Genomic DNA, 17,368 nt, shown 5'->3' with positions numbered 1-17,368 from the left:
ATGTTTTAAAAAAGTTGGTTTTCACAGGCCTCATTTTCACTCTTGAGCATTAACTGCCCTGGTGAGTAAGACAGGGATTTTCTGTTTGGTAGGTCTACCCAACTTTCAGGTTCCAGCAAACAAGAACACTGTATGTTTTCCTGAAGCCCTCTGCCTTGCAAGAGCTCCATAAAGCTCTCTGGGCAGCTTGAGCAACACCCTAGACCATAGCCAGTCCTCTGGCAAAACAAACACTGATGGGCATGACAGTTAACATTTATCAGGTTCCACTTATCTCTACAAACCACAGTTGACATCATGGTCATTTTCTGGGTCACCAAGCAGAGTTCCGAGAAGCTAAGGGATTTGCCCAAGGACACAAAATAGCTAAGCGGCAGAACTAGGATATGAACCAAGATTGGGTGACAGAGGCCATTGCCCATGAGTTCCCATCCCAGGAGGGGTTGCTTCGTGTCCCACTGGCTTAGTTAGCCCAGACCCCAGCACAGATTTTTTTTTTTGCCTCCCACAGCTCCCAGCCTTCGCTCTAGGCTCTGTTCAGCCTTGGCAGAAGGCCGGGAAACAGTGTGGGGTCAGGTACTTACTGATGCACTTGAGGTTAGGAGTTGTCCAGTGGGCAGTGTTTGTGTTCTTGTTAATCACACACTCGGTCAGTGTGGATGTGCCGGCTTTCCGTTTGAAACCAGAATTGCAGACATACCTCTCCCTCGAGTTCACACTGTAGTTCTTGACCCGGATGTCCGCGTGTTCAACAGATATGGGGGTTGGACATGTGGTACCTGCAAAGTGCATGAGACGGGAGAGAGATGAGAAGACTGGGCTTATTCGTGGGTGTCTTCACGGGAGCACAAGAAACAGTTTTGTAGCTAGGATTGAGCTTCTCCCAGGGCCCATAGGATAGATGCAAGACCCAAGCACATGGATGTGATGAGAAAGAACACCCATCATCCACAAGTCTTCCAGGAGTCTCCTTTAAATGCCAGCCGCTTAGTGCAGCTTGATACCCGCTAGTCACCGACACACTCTCTCCTTGATCTCCATTGCCCCTCCACCTCTCACATGGTATTTCTCAAAGCTGTTCATGTCCCTGTGCCCCACTGCAAGCAACCAGCCTAATTGTTAGCTGCGCGTCCTTAACAACTTTTCTCTTCCTAGGCAGCCGGCTACTCTCACAGTAAAGCCCAAAATGCTGAAGAAGCCTACAAGGCTTGTCAGCACCTGCCCTATCTGCCCTTCAAATGTCTTCCCCTTTGATGATACCCCCCCTTGCCACTCACCTTGGGTCCTCCTCCTTCACAATGAAGCTGACTACCTCCTTCCACCCTTGCCAACTGCCATGTTACCTGCTGGGAAAGCCTTTATTTGCTTAGCTGGTGACCTGCGTCCTAAGGTTCTGTGATCATTCTCTTTATGCTCTACAGCTTCCTTGACAGTTTGTATTTAGGATGTTGATGTTATAGAATTAGGGCATATCTCACCATCTGCAGTCTGAGCTATGTGAGGGTAGAGGCTAAGTCTACTTTGCTCAACATTGTATACCTGATCCTAATACAGTACCTGAAGATACTAGGTGCTCAGGTACAGGTTAAAAGAATAATGAATAGGTTTAGTACGGAGACAGTATTTAGGAGACAGAGGAAGGCAGAGCTCCGTGAGTTTGAGGCCAATCTAGTCTACAGAGTGAGTTCAAGGCCAGCTAAGGCTACGTACTGAACTCTTGTCTAAAACAAACAAACGAAAGAATGGTGGATAAACACTTTTCTTCAATAACAAGCTGGAGTTAGACCTCCTGAAATTTAGTTCAGTTTCTTTTATTTCTATATGTATAGTCAGCTACTCTGATTGCCACTCCATTTTCAGAAGAAACTGGAACATGATGAACTGTACCAAAGACAGACAGCTCCAGAAGGTTCTACTCTCATGATAGTTGCAACTGGACTCACACTGCAAAGCTCCTGCTAAAACTGGCTGTGGCGGGGGCTCTGGAATTGTAGGAATGAAGGTTTTAGAAGATGGTATCTGGTCTTAGAAACAAATGGAGGGTTCAAAACGTTGGCCATTTCTAGTTGGGAATTTCATACTTGCATTTGATTTTTTTTTTTTAATCCCAGCACTCAAGAGGCAAAGGAAGGAGGAGTTCTGAGTTCAAGGCCAGCCTGGTCCACATAGCAAGCTCCAGGACAACCAGGGCTATGTACAAAACCCTGTCTCAAAAATTATTTTATGTATATGGGTGTTTTGCCTGAATATATGTGGACCACATGTGTCCTTGGTGCCCAGGGAGTCCAGAGAAGGTTGTCAGATCCCCTAGAACAGGAGCTACAATGGTTTTTAACCACTATGTGGGTGTTGGGAATCAAACCTAGGTTCTATAGACAAGCAGCAGGGTTCTTAACCACTGAGGCATTTCTCCATCTCCATATGTTTGATTTCTTGTACTGTTTTTCTTTTTAGATTTATTTATTTAGGTTTTTGTGTTTAAGTGTTTTACCTGAATGTTTGTGTATGTAATCCATGTGTGCATTGTGTCCATGAGGGTAAGAAGAGGATGCTGGATCCCCTGAAACTTGGGAGTTAGAGTTAGAGATGGTTGTGAGCCACTCCATGGATGCTGGGAAGTGAACCAGGGTCCACTCCAAGAGCAACATTAGCCATTATTGCTCCAGTTCCATCTTGTACTTTCTTCCCTCTTTCTCTCCCCTGGACTCTGTTAGCACAGTGGTTGTCCAACTTCCTTTTAGAACACTTTTTACTTAAGTTCAAGTGATTTTAATTTGTTTTTTTTAAATATTTATTTATTTATTATGTATACAATATTCTGAATATGTGTGTATGTCTGCAGGCCAGAAGAGGGCACCATACCCCATTACAGATGGTTGTGAGCCACCATGTGGTTGCTGGGAATTGAACTCAGGACCTCCGGAAGAGCAGGCAATGCTCTTAACCTCTGAGCCATCTCTCCAGCCCAAGTGATTTTAATTTGAAATGGCTTGACTGTGAATCCGCCTGCTTTTTTGTTTTGTTGTTGTTGTGGGGTTTTTTTTGACCACTGCTTTCTCTGCTCTTTTCAGACTGGGGACTGTTATCAAGAAGCTGTTACACATCTAAGCCTTGAAGTTTTCTCTAGGATTCTTTTTTTTAATATTTATTTTCTTATTATGTATACACTATTCTGTCTGCACTTATCCCTGCAGGCCAGAAGAGGGCACCAGACCTCATTACAGATGGTTGTGAGCCACCATGTGGTTACCAGGAATTGAACTCAGGACCTTTGGAAGAGCAGCTGGTGCTCTTAACCACTGAGCCATCTCTCCAGCCCTCCTCTAGGATTCTTTCAACTCTTCGCATTCATTGCACGCACAGAGATGAGACATTTAGGACTGATCAGAGGCTTTAGAACGGAGAACGGGTTAGCAGTAATTATAATGTAGTCATCAGTGGCTGTCTCCTGACAGAAAGGTAGTTGTTCACCCACAAAGACTGGATGTCTCAGCATCCCATTCTAGTGCGAGAGTCCCAGGGAAGTCCTGGAGAGTTGCCGGTCTTCAGTCTACACTGGCATCCCGAAGAACTGGGTTCCGATACCAGCAAAGGAATGCCCCAGGAACAGAATAGACAAGCTTGGCAGTCAAAGTGAGGGCAAACAGACAAAAAGCAAATGCTTCCTTCTTCCGTGTCGTTTTCTGTAGACTGCCACCAGGTGTGGCTCAGATGATCCAATCAAGAAAATCCTTCCCGGGTGTGCTTAGTCGCTTGGATTCTAGTTGATTACAGATATAATCAAGTTGATAACGAAGATTACCCATCACAAGCCCACATCTTGTTAACTTGACCCACAATCATATTCCCTTACATCAAGCTTAATTTCCAAATGAAAACAACAACTAGATCATAATTCCACTTAACATTATACAATTATCCCACAGATAATTGCAAATGCATTATATAGTTTAGGATAAGTGGTGATATCCCTTGCCAGAACTTTTCAGATTACAGGATGACAAACTAAATAAATTTTGACCCTCTATAAACCAGAGAGTCTCAGGTGTTGTGTGATGGTGACAGAAAATGACTAGGACCTCTGAGGGCTCCTAACCCTCTTCCTCCTCTTCCTCTTCTTCCTCTTCTTTTTAGTGTTATGGGTCAAACTCAGGGCTTTGCACATGACAGGTGAGTGCAAGGATTCTTCCTGAAGCAAACTCTAAGAGCCAGTCACAGTTGAAGGCAAGACTGTCGGCTGGTGAGAACATTTTCCTTTAGTTATTTCCTTAGTTGTGGTTTCCATAATGTTGGCTTGCCACCCTCTTTTCTTATTAACCACCTCTTCTCACCTTGAGAGTTCCTTCTTCCCTGACCAGGGTCCTGTGTTTCATTCCACTCGTTCTGTATTTGGTATTTTAGCTGTAGCTTTGTTTCCCAGGACAAGCTCCCCTCTGCCACGTGGAATGGCTGCTCCGCTGTTTTCAGCCTCTTGTCACCTCAGGTCCTCTTTGTCAGGGCTGCTTAGGAGTTGTCTGTCTTAGACCCACCTGAAGGGCTTGTTAAAACAAGCTGGCTCCAACCCGGGGCTACAGAGCTGGTGGGTCAGAGGCAGAGCCCAGGAGTCTGTATTTCAAGTGTCAGATGGTGCAGGCCCTGGAGGTCCAGGACCCATACTTTGGGAACTGCTGCTCTATCTACAAGTGCAGCAGAGCAGATGGCACTTGGTTTACAACCCAGTGGTGTGAACAGCAGGCAGCTCATACTATTTTCAGACCATGGCATTGATTAAAAATATACGTTTATATTGTGTGTGTGTGTGTGCGCGCGCGCGTGCGTGCTCACATACGTGTGTTGCACTCATACCACAGCACCGACGTGGAGAGTCAGTTGTCCCTTTCTATGAAGTGGGTGCTAAGACAGGTGTCATCAGGTGTGGCAGCAAGTGCCTTTACCCACTGATCCATCTCAGTGGCTGTGCTTTTAAGTATGTGTGTGTGTGTGTGTGTGTGTAAGGGGGGGGGCTTGTCAATTCCATGTTTAACTCAATGTTTCCGAACGTTTAAATCTGCATCTGTGGTACTCTGCTATACACTGCATTGCTCGTAAAGTACTTAGGGATGGAATAATGGTGTGGGGTGGGAAGGAACAATCATAATAAAAACCAATTCAAAGAACCTTAAGAACACTTGGCAGCAGATCAGAATGGAGAGTTCAGTAAAAAATACTAGGCCTGATCTTTGGTAAAATATTCCCTCCTTCTGAGAAAGCCTGAACTATGCTTGGACCTTTCGACCTCTGGAAGAGCTATTACATAATTTGTGGATGGATAGTCTCCAGCCATAGATTAGTATCTTCAGGGACTTGAGAGGTCCCCAGGGAAGAATGCCAGAGAAAAGGCATCTAGCTGAACTACCCCTTCTCTTATTTGCCTCAAGTCTGCTCCTTGATGTCATTATCTTGTCTTGGGGCTATGATATCACATAGTCTGTTTTCCTCTCCAGAGAACGGGCAGGCCCTGCCATCTGAAGCCTTGGATGCAAAGACCCCATGCCTTGCACAGGACATTCCCCGCCTTTGCAATTGCCGAGGTAACGGATTCGGCCTGGAACACCCTTTTCCCAAAGGCTGATATTGCTGTAAGTTCTGCTTGGTCCTTCCACACATCTGGAGTCTTTCTGCTCCTGGAACATGGTGTACAGAGTGTGGTAAACGAACCAGATGTACACAGCTGGGATTGATAGACATTGTTGTCTAACTGCAATTCCTGAAAAAGGCCCGTCATGAAAAAGTTCAAGGATGAGCCAGATGAGTAAGGGACAAGCAGGGCCAGTGGTCCCTTCTGGTCCACAAGGACCAGTGCATTTTCCAAATGTTCCTGCAGGAAGACTCGGTCCCTGTGGCCCCGCAGAACATGCTCATTGCTGGCAAGTGGGGGATCTCCTCCCGCTGTGAGAACCTTCTGAAGACCTGCCCGATGTGTTGGGAGTTTTAAAAAAATGCTTGGACCTGAAAAGATGGCTCAGTGTTTAAGAGAAAATACTGCTGAGTTTAGTTCCCAGCACCCACATCAGGTGGTTCGCCACTACCTATAACTCCAGAGCCAGAGGATCTGCCACATCGGGTACACTTGGGTACCTACACAGTACACGGCAGCCACTCACACAGACATATGCATACACACAAAAATAAAAAATAAATTTTTTAAAAGTAAAGAAATGAGTGAATGACGGAAACAGAACAGCTACTAGAAAGAGGAGTGAATGCAGAGCGAGTCTGCTCATCGAAGTCTGACGACGCTCCAGCCTCCTTTCCTCTGTCCCCATTATGGTCTGTGTTATGTCCTCTATTAAAGCCGGGTATGGTGATGCCTGCCAGCACTCAGGAGGTAGAAAGAGGAGAACCAGAAATTCAAGGGCACCCTCAGCTACATAGCCATTTGGAAGGTAGCCTGGGCTACATGAGACTGTCTCAATTTTTTCCCCCAAGAACTCACTACTGTAGTTTTCTGAGTAGTTGCTATTTATTTCTCAGTATATTCCTTCCTAAGTCTAAACTGACATTTCCAACACTTCCTTTTTGCTAAAAGGGTTTTTTAATACATTTATTTGGTTTTTGACATTTATTTATTTTTATTGTGATATATATATACATACATACACACAGACATATATATATATATATATATATATATATATATATATATATATATATATATATATATGCATTCATGCCATGGCATTTGTATGGTCAGAGGACAACCTGCAGAAATTAGCTCTGTCCTTCCATCACATGGGCCTTTGGAATCAAAATCAGGTGAGCTTTGTCACCTCGACCTTTAACCTCTCACATGTATGTTTAGTGGGTTCCTCCCCTCTCAGCATGGGTAGCTATCCAATGATTTTTTTTCACAGGATCCTAGGACAGGACCATATGTGCGCTTGTGTGTGCCCCATGTTACTCTATTGCTTCCATCTGTTTATCAACATGTCATTCCCTCCTCATAACAAGCCCTGAACTATGTACCTGTGTGTAAATCTTTGTTAATTACTTTCAAAGCTGGCTCCTCAATTCGGTGCCTTTTTACTGAATTGTGGATTCAGCACACCAGTTTCCTGCCACAATCCCCACTGCAAGGCTGTTAGAACTGTAGGTCAGCTCAGGGAACAACTGATCGCTACGGAACGCCAAGTCTTCTCAAACTCAAACACAGCATCTGCCCTTATTTCAGACTTTTGTGATTTCTTAACATATTTTTTTAAATATTTATTTATTATGTATACATTATTCTGTCTACAGGCCAGAAGAGGGCACCAGACCCATTACAGATGGTTGTGAGCCACCATGTGGTTGCTGGGAATTGAACTCAGGACTTTTGGAAGAACAGGCAATGCTCTTAACCTCTGATCCATCTCTCCAGCCCCTTCTTAACATATTTTTTTTATTGATTTTTTAATTGGGCTCTGTATTTTTCTCTGCTCCCCTCCCTGCCTTTCCCCTCCCCTTCAACCCTCTCCCAAGGTCCCCATGCTCCCAGTTTACTCAGGAGATCTTGTAAGACTTTTGTGATTTCTATAAAAAGTGTTTTATAGTACTTCAAAATTTCTATTGTAGTGTGTGTGTGTGTGTGTGTGTGTGTGTGTAAGTCAGAGAATATCATGCAGGAATTCTTCCCTTCTACTGTGGGAATTTTGAGAGTCAAAGGTCATCAGATTTAGCACCAAGCTCCTCTCCCAGATGAGCCATATCACCTTGAGTTTGCAGCATGCTAGCTTTGTACATCTTTTGTCAGATGTATTAAGGGATTAATTTTTAAAAAATTTATTCTTTGTTAATTACCTTTTATGGGGGGGTTGAGACAGGGTTTCCCTGTGTAACAGTCCTAGCTGTCCTGGAACTAGCTCTTGTAGATCAGGCTGGCCTCGACTTCCACCCCCTTTTCTTTCCAACAAGGCTTCCTTTTATGTCCATGTCTTTCTAAGGTTCATACTGGGCTGGGTACTTTTACGTCAGTCTGACACAAGCTGGAGTCATCTGAGAGGAGGGGTCTCAGTTGAGAAGATGCATCCATAAGATCATGCTGGAGGCAAGAATGTAAGGCATTTTCTTAGTTAATGATTGTGGGGGTGGGCCCAGCCCATTGTGGGTGGTGCCATCCCTGGTTTGGTGGTCCTGGGTTCCATGAGAAAGCAGGTAGAGCAAGCCATGAGGAGCACGCCAGTAAGCAGCACCCATCCATGGCCTCTGCATCAGTTCCTGCCTCAAGATTCCTGCCCTGTTTGAGATTCGATCCTGATTTCCTTTGATAATGAACTATGATATGGGAGCATAAGCTGAACAAACAAACCCTTTCCTCCCCAGCTTCCTTTTTGGTTATAGTGTCTCATCACAGCAATAGTAACATTAACTAAGACATACATAATTGATGGAGGAGAGTCATCTGTCTATGTGTTACTTTCATTGGTTAATAAAGAAACTGCCTTTGATAGGACAGAAAATTAGGTAGGCGGAGTAAACAGAACAGAATGCTGGGAAGTGAGGCAGACGCCTCAGGCAGACGCCATAGCTCTCCTCTCTGAGATGGCCGCAGGTTAAGAATCTTCCCGGTAAGACACCACCCCGTGGTGCTACTAAATATGGGTTAAAGCAAGATGTAAAAGTTAGCCAATAAGAGGCTAGAGCTAATGGGCCAAGCAGTGTTTAAAAGAATACAGTTTCCATGTAATTATTTTAGGTAAAGCTAGCCAGCAGCCGGGAGCTAGGAAGCGGCCCGCAGCTCCATCAACACGTAATTTTTTTTAAAAAGTGCGTTTTTTTGTTTTGTTTTGTTTTTTATTTTATGTGTCTGGTGTTTTGTTTGCTTGAATGTCTGCTCACCACATGCAAGCCCAGTGCCTGCTGGGACAGAAGAGGGTGCCGGATACCCTGGAACTGGAGTTACAGTGGTTGTGAACCTGAGTCTTCTGGAAGAGCAGCTTGCGCTTTTATCTGCTGAGTCATGACACACAGTTTTGTACAGGTGCCTGCATGGACACGGGTGTGGGGTTCTTTCCTGGAGAATGGACATCCTACCAGTGGCTGTGCCAGTGAAGAGAAGCGAGTCTCCGTCCCCTGGAGACCGTTAGCTGCTGACTCCTCAGCTTCAGGTGGGCCTCATGGGCTCTGGATTTAGTATTTTTGATGCCAAAGAAAATAACATATTTAAAATTTTATTTCTTAGTGTTTTTGTTAGCATTTTGCATGTTTATTTACAAAACTATATTAATTGCGAATATATATTTCATGCCATCTCTCTGAAGTCACTCACTCACCTTAATAACATCCTATAGGTCCTGTGCGATTTCCTCTGGACATGATCAGGCCACGACTTACTTGAACTATTTCAGAATTCCATTTTATCTCCTTTATTGTCTTACTAATGAAATAGTTATTGCATTATATTTTTAATCAGTTTTTTATTGATTGGGGTTTAGTTTTGGACGTGATCTCACTATGTAGCCCAGGCTATCCTAGAACTATCTATGTGGCCCAGCCTTCCCTCCGACTCACAGCAATTATCCTCCTCAGTCTTGCAATTGCTGAGATTACAATCATGAACCACTGTACCCAGTTTCGTTATTGCTTTATTCTAGAGGTTCATTTCGGATATCAGTGTTTATCTCTGAGTGATATATTACCTCACACAAATAGTATAAGAACCTTCAACAAGGCCGGAGAGATGGCTCTTGATGTCCAGTGTGAAGATCTGAGTTTAAATCCTCTCTCCTCAAGTAAGAAAATTAGATGTGACTGTGCATGTGTAACCCCAGAGCTGGGGATGGGGAGACAGGGGATCTCTGCTAGCCTAGCTCCAGGCACAGTGAGAGCGCCTATCACAAAGGAATAAGGCACAGTTATAGAATAGGACATTAAATGTTCCCCTTTAGTGAACACATGCACACTACATCCTCTCCCCCACCCCCAGAAAGCCTTAAAGATTATTGTCCATGTATCATTTCCCAACCTTTGTGTTATCGTCATCGCACATTTTGCTTTTCCATTACCAATGAATTATTACTTTCGCTTTGAACAGCAAAATTATAATTTACCAACCATCAATTGAAAGAGGTCTTTAATGCTAATCATTTCTGGGTATTTGTATCAAGAGCGCTTTGCATTATCTACTTTGTCTTTTTTTTTTTCTGAAAAGGGAAGTCTATCTTTGGTCTTTCCTGGTGAATGGTCCTCAGAGATAAACCTAGGAATAGCTGATATTTGAATGCACAAGAATATCAAAATGCTGCAGCAAACCCAAACAGCCAAAGAGCCAAGTGGCGGTGAGTTATTTAATTTACAAAGCTAGATGGTCTCGCAATTGCATTAGAAGCAATATATTTTAATGTAATGATAACTTTTCACTTCCTTCAGCCTTAGTTACATATTTTAATACTACAATGATACTACAATCCCCACCTCAATATATATCTTAGATATCCAATGTCAGCCATACATACTGAACTTGATGGGTCTTGTCTGGTCTTGGAGGCTAAGCAGGGTCAAGTCTGGTTGGTACTTGGATGGGAGACATCCAGTATAAGCAAGTCTCATCTTGTCTGTTGGATCATAAGCTTCATGAAGATGGCACATGTATTTCACAGTTCCCGTGGAACTCCTTTTCCACTTCTAAACCCCGTTTACAGTAGATATTTAAGTTGGTGACTTATGAATACTTATAGTGGATGAAGTTATGGAACCCGGAGCTAACTTTCAGTTGTGCCTACTTTCAAAGTTCCACACAGTCGGTCCAAAAGATCATTTGCATGAAGCAAAGGACTACACCTCTTTCTGGTTCCCAGAACCTGTGAATCAGGCTTCTTTATCAAGTTGGTTTGCAGAGTCTAAGATGGGCAAGGAGCCCTGACCTACTCTTGTATCTGGAGTTCACGAGCTGTCAGGTAAGCTTGTGTCTCCATCCTTTAAGTGGGGCCAGAATCCATCACAGCATTTTCTTTCGGGTAATAGGCACGGAGGCACCAAGAAATGAAAGCCTGGCTCTTGCCCTCTGGAAGCTGACTCTGAATCAGACATGCCCAAACAGTAAGGGCATCTAGGCTTCCAGTAACCTATTTTTTCTTCCTGTCTGAATTGCCAGCCAACCCAGCATACTTCCTCATGGTGCAATAAGTACAGGCTGTACTCAGCTCATTGCCCCAAACTCATCCGCTCCTCTTCGTCCCTCAGTTTCATTTAACTAGGTTTCCTAATCCACTTCGAGGGTTAGAAGACAGGATGGCTACCAGTTGTAGAACGAACGACAGGAAAAGAACGAAACCTGTTCCTTACAGTTTGGACTCAGGAGGAAGTCACTTGCTCCAATCTCATAGACACCACTCTGCTTCAGGACTTCTTCACTGCACACCGAACTGTTGCAGGAATCCCAGTCTCACTTGCAGCTTCCAGGCTCTCACTACAGTTTGTTCCCACCCTCTTAGAGCACCTGTCCTCCATAGACCCCACAGTCCCCTGCTCAAAAGAGTATTGAGTCTTTCAAGGAGAAAGGCATCCACTAGCATCTACCACCATATGTGATGAATGGTACCAAAGTGATTCCTAGAACACATTTGAAGAAAGGGAATCACCAAAGCCAGGCATGCTTTGTGGTGCACGACTTCAATCCCAGCACTTGGGAGGCGGATCTCTGGCAAGGCTAACCTGGTCTACTTGGAGAGTTCGAGGCCAGCCAGTGCTACACAGTATTACCCTGTCTCAAGGAAAGGAGAAGAAGAGGAAGAAAAAGAGAATATAGTATTTCTCTACATCTTACCTCTTAGATATTGCTATATTTGAGCTTTTAGAGACCATTACCCATGCCGAGGCAACCTAAATACCCAACAATCAGGAGGCAACTGAAGCTCAATCGTATCTTTAACAATGAATAATTGTTTAACTGGGTAGGGTTGCACACACCCTCCTGCAATCCCAGCACCTGGATGCTGAGACAGGAGTGTAGTGAGTCATTCCTCACCTTCTGCCTTGCTTGAGTCTCTCTCTCTCTCTCTCTCTCTCTCTCTCTCTCTCTCTCTCCTTGTTTTCCCACCTCTGACCTTCTGGGATTCCACCATCCCTGCCTCTCATCCCACCCTATGTGCTATGCATCTTGCTCATATGAGTTCAGGCCCTCCAATCTGGGTGGCACATGTTTTTACCCACTAAGCCATCTCCTCAGTGGTCACCCTTCTATTTATTTTATTTTTGGTTTTAGATCTTGCCATATAACACAGATTGTCCTTGAACTAGAGATCCTCCTGCCTCAGAGTGCTGGGATTATAAGCAAGCATTCTCCACCAGATTTGGTGGGAATTTACTGTTGATTCAAGTTAAAACATGAATGACGACTCAGAATAATTAGTGAGCTAAAGAAGCCACATAAGAAAGAGTACATGCAGTATAATTCTATTTATATAAAATTCTAGAAAGTGCAACAAATCTACAGGAAAAAGACAAGACATTGAAGAGTGGGGCAGAAAATAAGGATTGTGAGGACATAGGAAACTTGGCAGTAATGAACATGTCCCTGTGTTGATTATGGTGACAGTTTCAAGAGTGTACACTTTTATCTTGAAACTTAGCAAGCTGTACAATTTAAATATATGCAGTTTATGGTCAGTTATGACCCAATATAGCTATTCTTAAAACCAAGATTCAGGTGTCAGCTGATGGCTTAAAAGCGTCTTAAGGTCAAAGAGCAAGGCCGTGTGTAGCACCTGTGCCTTCCTTGGCCTTTCCTCGGGCAACAGGGAGGTGCTTCCTCTAGGCTGAGCCAGGCTGAGCAAGACTAAAACTACATTCACTTTCAGACTGAAATAGCTGCAGGCTATTTCTGGCCATTCAGGATCACTCCTTTCTATCCAGTTCAAGGGAATTTACCAACAAAACCCAGCTTTACAGATGGAGGGTGGGGACCCAAGAATAATAGCCTTGGGAAAATGAAACCCCATAACACCCCTACAGAGGCAACCCCAGGAGCAAGTGTGAGTGGAACGGCTATGATGGAGTCCCAAGGAGACTGGACTGGATGCCTCAAACCGAGAAGTCTCGCTTTAAAACACCCTTGGGGATAAGTAGTTGCTAACTCACTGGGAAGTCCATGGATGACCTTCGGTAAGTCCTCGGCCCCCAAGTCAGGCGCACATTTTGCAAGTATGTGCTTTCACGTACATTTCTGTACAGAGAGTACATAGATTTTTATCAGACTCTTAAGAATTTCATGATAATAAGAAGATGAAGCGTCCCGGGCTGGGACATGACTAGATCCATCTGTTCTTTCTCTTTCCTTATAGACTTATAGGAACAAAACTAGGGTCTTACTCCTTCTTCCCTATGAGATTAGATTTAGGCGACAGGTTCTGGAACATACAACACCCCTTCTTTTCTGGGAGCACAGTCTGATCACCTCTCCAACCATCCCAAGCTTTCTGCACACTTGAGAACTGGGAGTTGTTTCCCAGCGTTCAGATGTGCAACCTGCCCCACACATTTTCTTCCACACGCAACGCAGTTGCCCGGTGCCTTCCATCTAATTTACTTTGACCTGAAAATCGTTAGTTTTTTCCTCGAGCCCCTCCTGGAACCCCACACGTCGGCGCGCCACCTCATAGCTGCGCGTGTGGGCTGGCAGAGGCACTCTCACACATGTCTCCAAGTTCCTAGCTCTCGCGGAGCTTGTCAGACCTGCTCTCCTCCCCAAGTCTCCGAAACGTCAGTGGGGTCGCTCGACTCCCTTGAACAAGCCACTCGGCAGCCAGCCTGGAGCAAGGCAAGGGGCTCTCATCTTTTTTTTTTTTTTTTTTCGCTCTCCGCGGCTGCCTCCACGTGTCCTGAACCCCACAACCCCCACGCTCCTCCGTGATCCTCTCCAGCTAGACTTGAGCCTTGTGAAATCGTGACCCCCACGGGTCAAGTTCAGCCGGGTGTTCAGGTCCCCCTCTACTCCCCTGTTTGGACTCCAGACGCTCCCTACCCGATGTCACCCGCAGCGGGAGCAGCAGCAGCAGCTGCAGCAGCAGTAGTAGCAACACCTGGAGGGCGTGGACTCCACAGCCCGAGAGCTGCCGCGAAGTCATGGCCGATCGTCCCTCGCAGTGCCCCACCGGGACGCAAGGCTGGGGTCTCTGGGAGGTAGCGAGCTCAGCTCCGGGACCAGCCGGCAGCCGGGAGCATTCGCTTTCGCTTTTGCTTTAGCCCCCGGGGTTGCAAAGAGGTGCGAAGTGGTGACAGATCTGTGACTCAGCATCCCCACCCCTGCTTTGGAAGAAGCCCCGGCGGCCGGCAGTGACACCCCCTCCTCAGGGAGGCTGCTCCTGTCACCCGCAGCGCGGGGCCCTCACCTGGACAAGCAGGCGATCTCCCTTCTCGCTCCTTAATGTTGTGTTCACTGCACGGGCAAACTCCTGGTTCTGCTCTGCAGCTTTTTACGCACACCTAACTTCAGCCTTGTCCACTTATCACTTGCCCTGGCTGCTGGCCCTCTTATTCGGATTGCAACTTTCAGAAGTCAATCTCCAGGTAGCCCCGAGACTGACTGTCCGCGCTCTGCGTCCCTGGGCGACTGCGGAGGTGTCGCCCCAGTGCGGCGGTTCTGGGCAGACGGTGAATTCTACACCCAGGTCACTTTCCCGGTGCCCTATGGCCCCAAGAAAGGAGCACAATCCTGGCTACCTGCCTTGTGGCGCTGGCAGTGACTAACGCCTGCCCAGGCACAGGACACTTTGCCTTATTCCGGCTGCACCATTCCAAGTCAAGAATGTGCCAAGTGTTTGAGCTGGGAGAAGAAGCGCAAGAGGAAAGGGGGTAGAAAAAGAAGGAGGAGGAGAGAGGAGGAGGAGGGGGGAGGAGGAGGAGGAGGAGGAGGAGGAGGAGGAGGAGGAGGAGGAGGAGGAGGGGGGGAGGAGGAGGAGGAGGAGGAGGAGGAGGAAAGGGGAAGGGAGATGAACAGGGAAGAGGAAGAAATGTGTAGAGAAGAAGGAAGAGAGGGGAGGAGGGGAGAGGAGGAGAAAGGAAGGCACGTTAGTCATCTTTGTATTTCACATTTAATTTCTTTAGACAATAAACAACTTTTCAGAGACTAGAAAAACCTCGTGTGTGTGTGTGTGTGTGTGTGTGTGTGTGTGTGCGCGCGCGCGCGCGCGCACTCACAACTTTCTTGGAATTTGAAGTCAAGCCCCATGCTGTGGCGGTCCGGATCAGGCCCTGGGGAAACACGTGGGAGAGCAGCTCAGTCAGAAATGCCCCTATCTAGATGTAGATGTGATGTCAGGGAGACAGACACACCCGAGTTTTAGTCTGCAGGTCCCTAAATAAAATCTGACACCATTTGAGGTAATTGAAAGAATGCATGTAAATTTTGTTTGGAAAAAATGTAGTGCTGTGTGATTGAAGTAAGCCATCTTCTAGACATGACAGGAAAAGGTGAACACTCTATACCTGCTCCCTCTTCCTTAAAACGTTTTAAGGTTAGCACAGTAAGTATGAAATATGCCCAATAAAAATTCAGAAAGAGGATCAGAAACCACACCTTCTTGGTGGTTAAGAGTATTGGAATCTTCCAGAGGACCTGAGTTCACTTCCCGCACCCACACAGGGCTTGTCACTATCTGTAATTACAGTCTCAGGGCATCCAGCTCTCTCTCCTGGCCTCCCAGGCCTTGTATACACAAGGTGCACAGATGTACATATAGTCAAAACACTCATGCACATAAAATCAAATGAACAAATTAAGTATAATGAATGCTGGCATTTGTGTGCTTCAGACTTACAAACACTTCTTTTATAATGGACATTTTCAAATATCAAAAGCAAGAAGTAGCCAGGCATGGTGGTAAGCACACCTGGAGACCCAGCACATGAGAGGTGGAGGCAGGATCAGAAGCCAGCCTTCCCACACAGCAACTTCACTGCCAGCTTGGGTGGTCACATGAGAGTCTGTTAGTGATGGGGGGTGGGCAGGAACATAGCATCCTAGTGTCCCCTCAGCAACCTGATCAGTATCCTTAATCTTTTAGAACCAACCTGCGATCTGTGGCTTCAATGCAGAGAAGAGTGCATGCCTGGGCAATATGGTGCAGAGTTGGGTACAGTAGAGAGATTTTTCACCCAAGCTTCAAAAGAGGGTTCAAAGAAAGAGGTGCTCAGAAAGGTAAAAAGCTCATCCCAGAACATAGGTGTGGGGTTCTCTAAGAGGGAGCTGTCTTTACAGTAGCCACACAGGGAATTTTGTTGGATGTTGAAGCTCTTTTCTTCAAAGAGAAGCAGAGGAACCTATTGGAAAGTCGAGGTTTAGATTATAGAAAGGCAGGACACCTTGGCTGTACAAAGCCAACAGTCTTCCTGAGATTCTGCCACCATGTCCAGGGGGAGGAATGAGACCGGACCCCAGGTCACACACACTCATGCTTTAAGCCAGGTTCACTGCTCTTTTAATGTAAAATATCTAACATGAAAGGAATGATATTTCTATTTTGGCAACATTTACAGAAAATATCAATTGTGTTGGAATTCTTGTTTCTTAGATGGTAAAAGCTTTAACCAGTGAGGGGCTCCTTCTTCTTATGGTCCCCTAAATTTTCTTTTGTCTTTCTAGCCTGTCTCTCAAGCCTCTTTCTAAAAAAAAAAAAAAAATCTAAAAGCCAAAATCAGAACAAAAAGGCAGAGGGTGTAGTTCAGTTGGTAGAGCGCTTGCCTAGCATGGATAGGTCCCTGAGTCTCTATCCTCTATACTGCATAAACCTGGCATGGTGGCACATGCTCACAATCTTAGCACTGGGGACAGGCGGTGGGAGAATCAGGAGTTCAAGGGCATCTTCAGCTACATCAAGAGTTGGAGGCCAACCTGGGTTTCATGACACAAAACAAAACAAGCAGAGTGTCATAATTAAACCCACCCACTCATCACCCATCTAGATGGTAGCCACAGGAAGTGTACTATTTCTTTTTATTTTAATTGTTTATTTATTATGTATACAGTATCCTATCTGCATGTATACATGAAGGCCAGAAGAGGGCACCAGATCTCATTGTGGGTGGTTATGAGCCACCATATAGTTGCTGGAAATTGAACTTAGGACTCTTAGAAGACAAGTCAGTGCTCTTAACCGCTGAGTCATCTCTCCAGCCCCAGAAGTCTACTATTTCATCCCAGCAGGAGCAACACCTCCATTTGAGGCCAACCTGGACGTCATTTCATTCCTCCCTAAATATGTAAGCAAGTGTGTAGGGATGAAAAAGTAAAATGAAAAATTAACAATATTTCTTAGTAACATCAAGTACATTCAGGTTTTATTGAATGGATGAGAACAAATATAATCATTCTGAGCTGAGTGTAGAGGTATGTGCCTGTAATTCCTCCAAAGAG

The 17,368-nt window shown here is 45.4% G+C and overlaps 1 protein-coding gene across 2 annotated transcripts in view; it reads right to left on the bottom strand.

Moving 5' to 3' along the window:
* Window positions 1–14,164, bottom strand: part of Il15ra (interleukin 15 receptor subunit alpha) — a 29,996-nt gene extending 15,832 nt beyond the window's left edge. For both annotated transcript variants that reach the window (XM_038334643.1, XM_038334644.1), the window contains exons 1-2: window positions 13,979–14,164; window positions 585–779 (exon numbers count right to left, since the gene is read on the bottom strand). In XM_038334643.1, coding sequence (XP_038190571.1) covers window positions 585–779; window positions 13,979–14,081 — 298 coding nt within the window. In that variant the 5' untranslated portion in view covers window positions 14,082–14,164. The remainder of the gene's footprint in view (window positions 1–584; window positions 780–13,978) is intronic.
* Between the last annotated feature and the right edge of the window lie 3,204 nt (window positions 14,165–17,368).

Source organism: Arvicola amphibius, chromosome 6 (assembly GCF_903992535.2).
Source record: "Arvicola amphibius chromosome 6, mArvAmp1.2, whole genome shotgun sequence".
Classification (NCBI taxonomy): domain Eukaryota; kingdom Metazoa; phylum Chordata; class Mammalia; order Rodentia; family Cricetidae; genus Arvicola; species Arvicola amphibius.
This window is presented reverse-complemented; position numbering and strand designations above follow the sequence as displayed.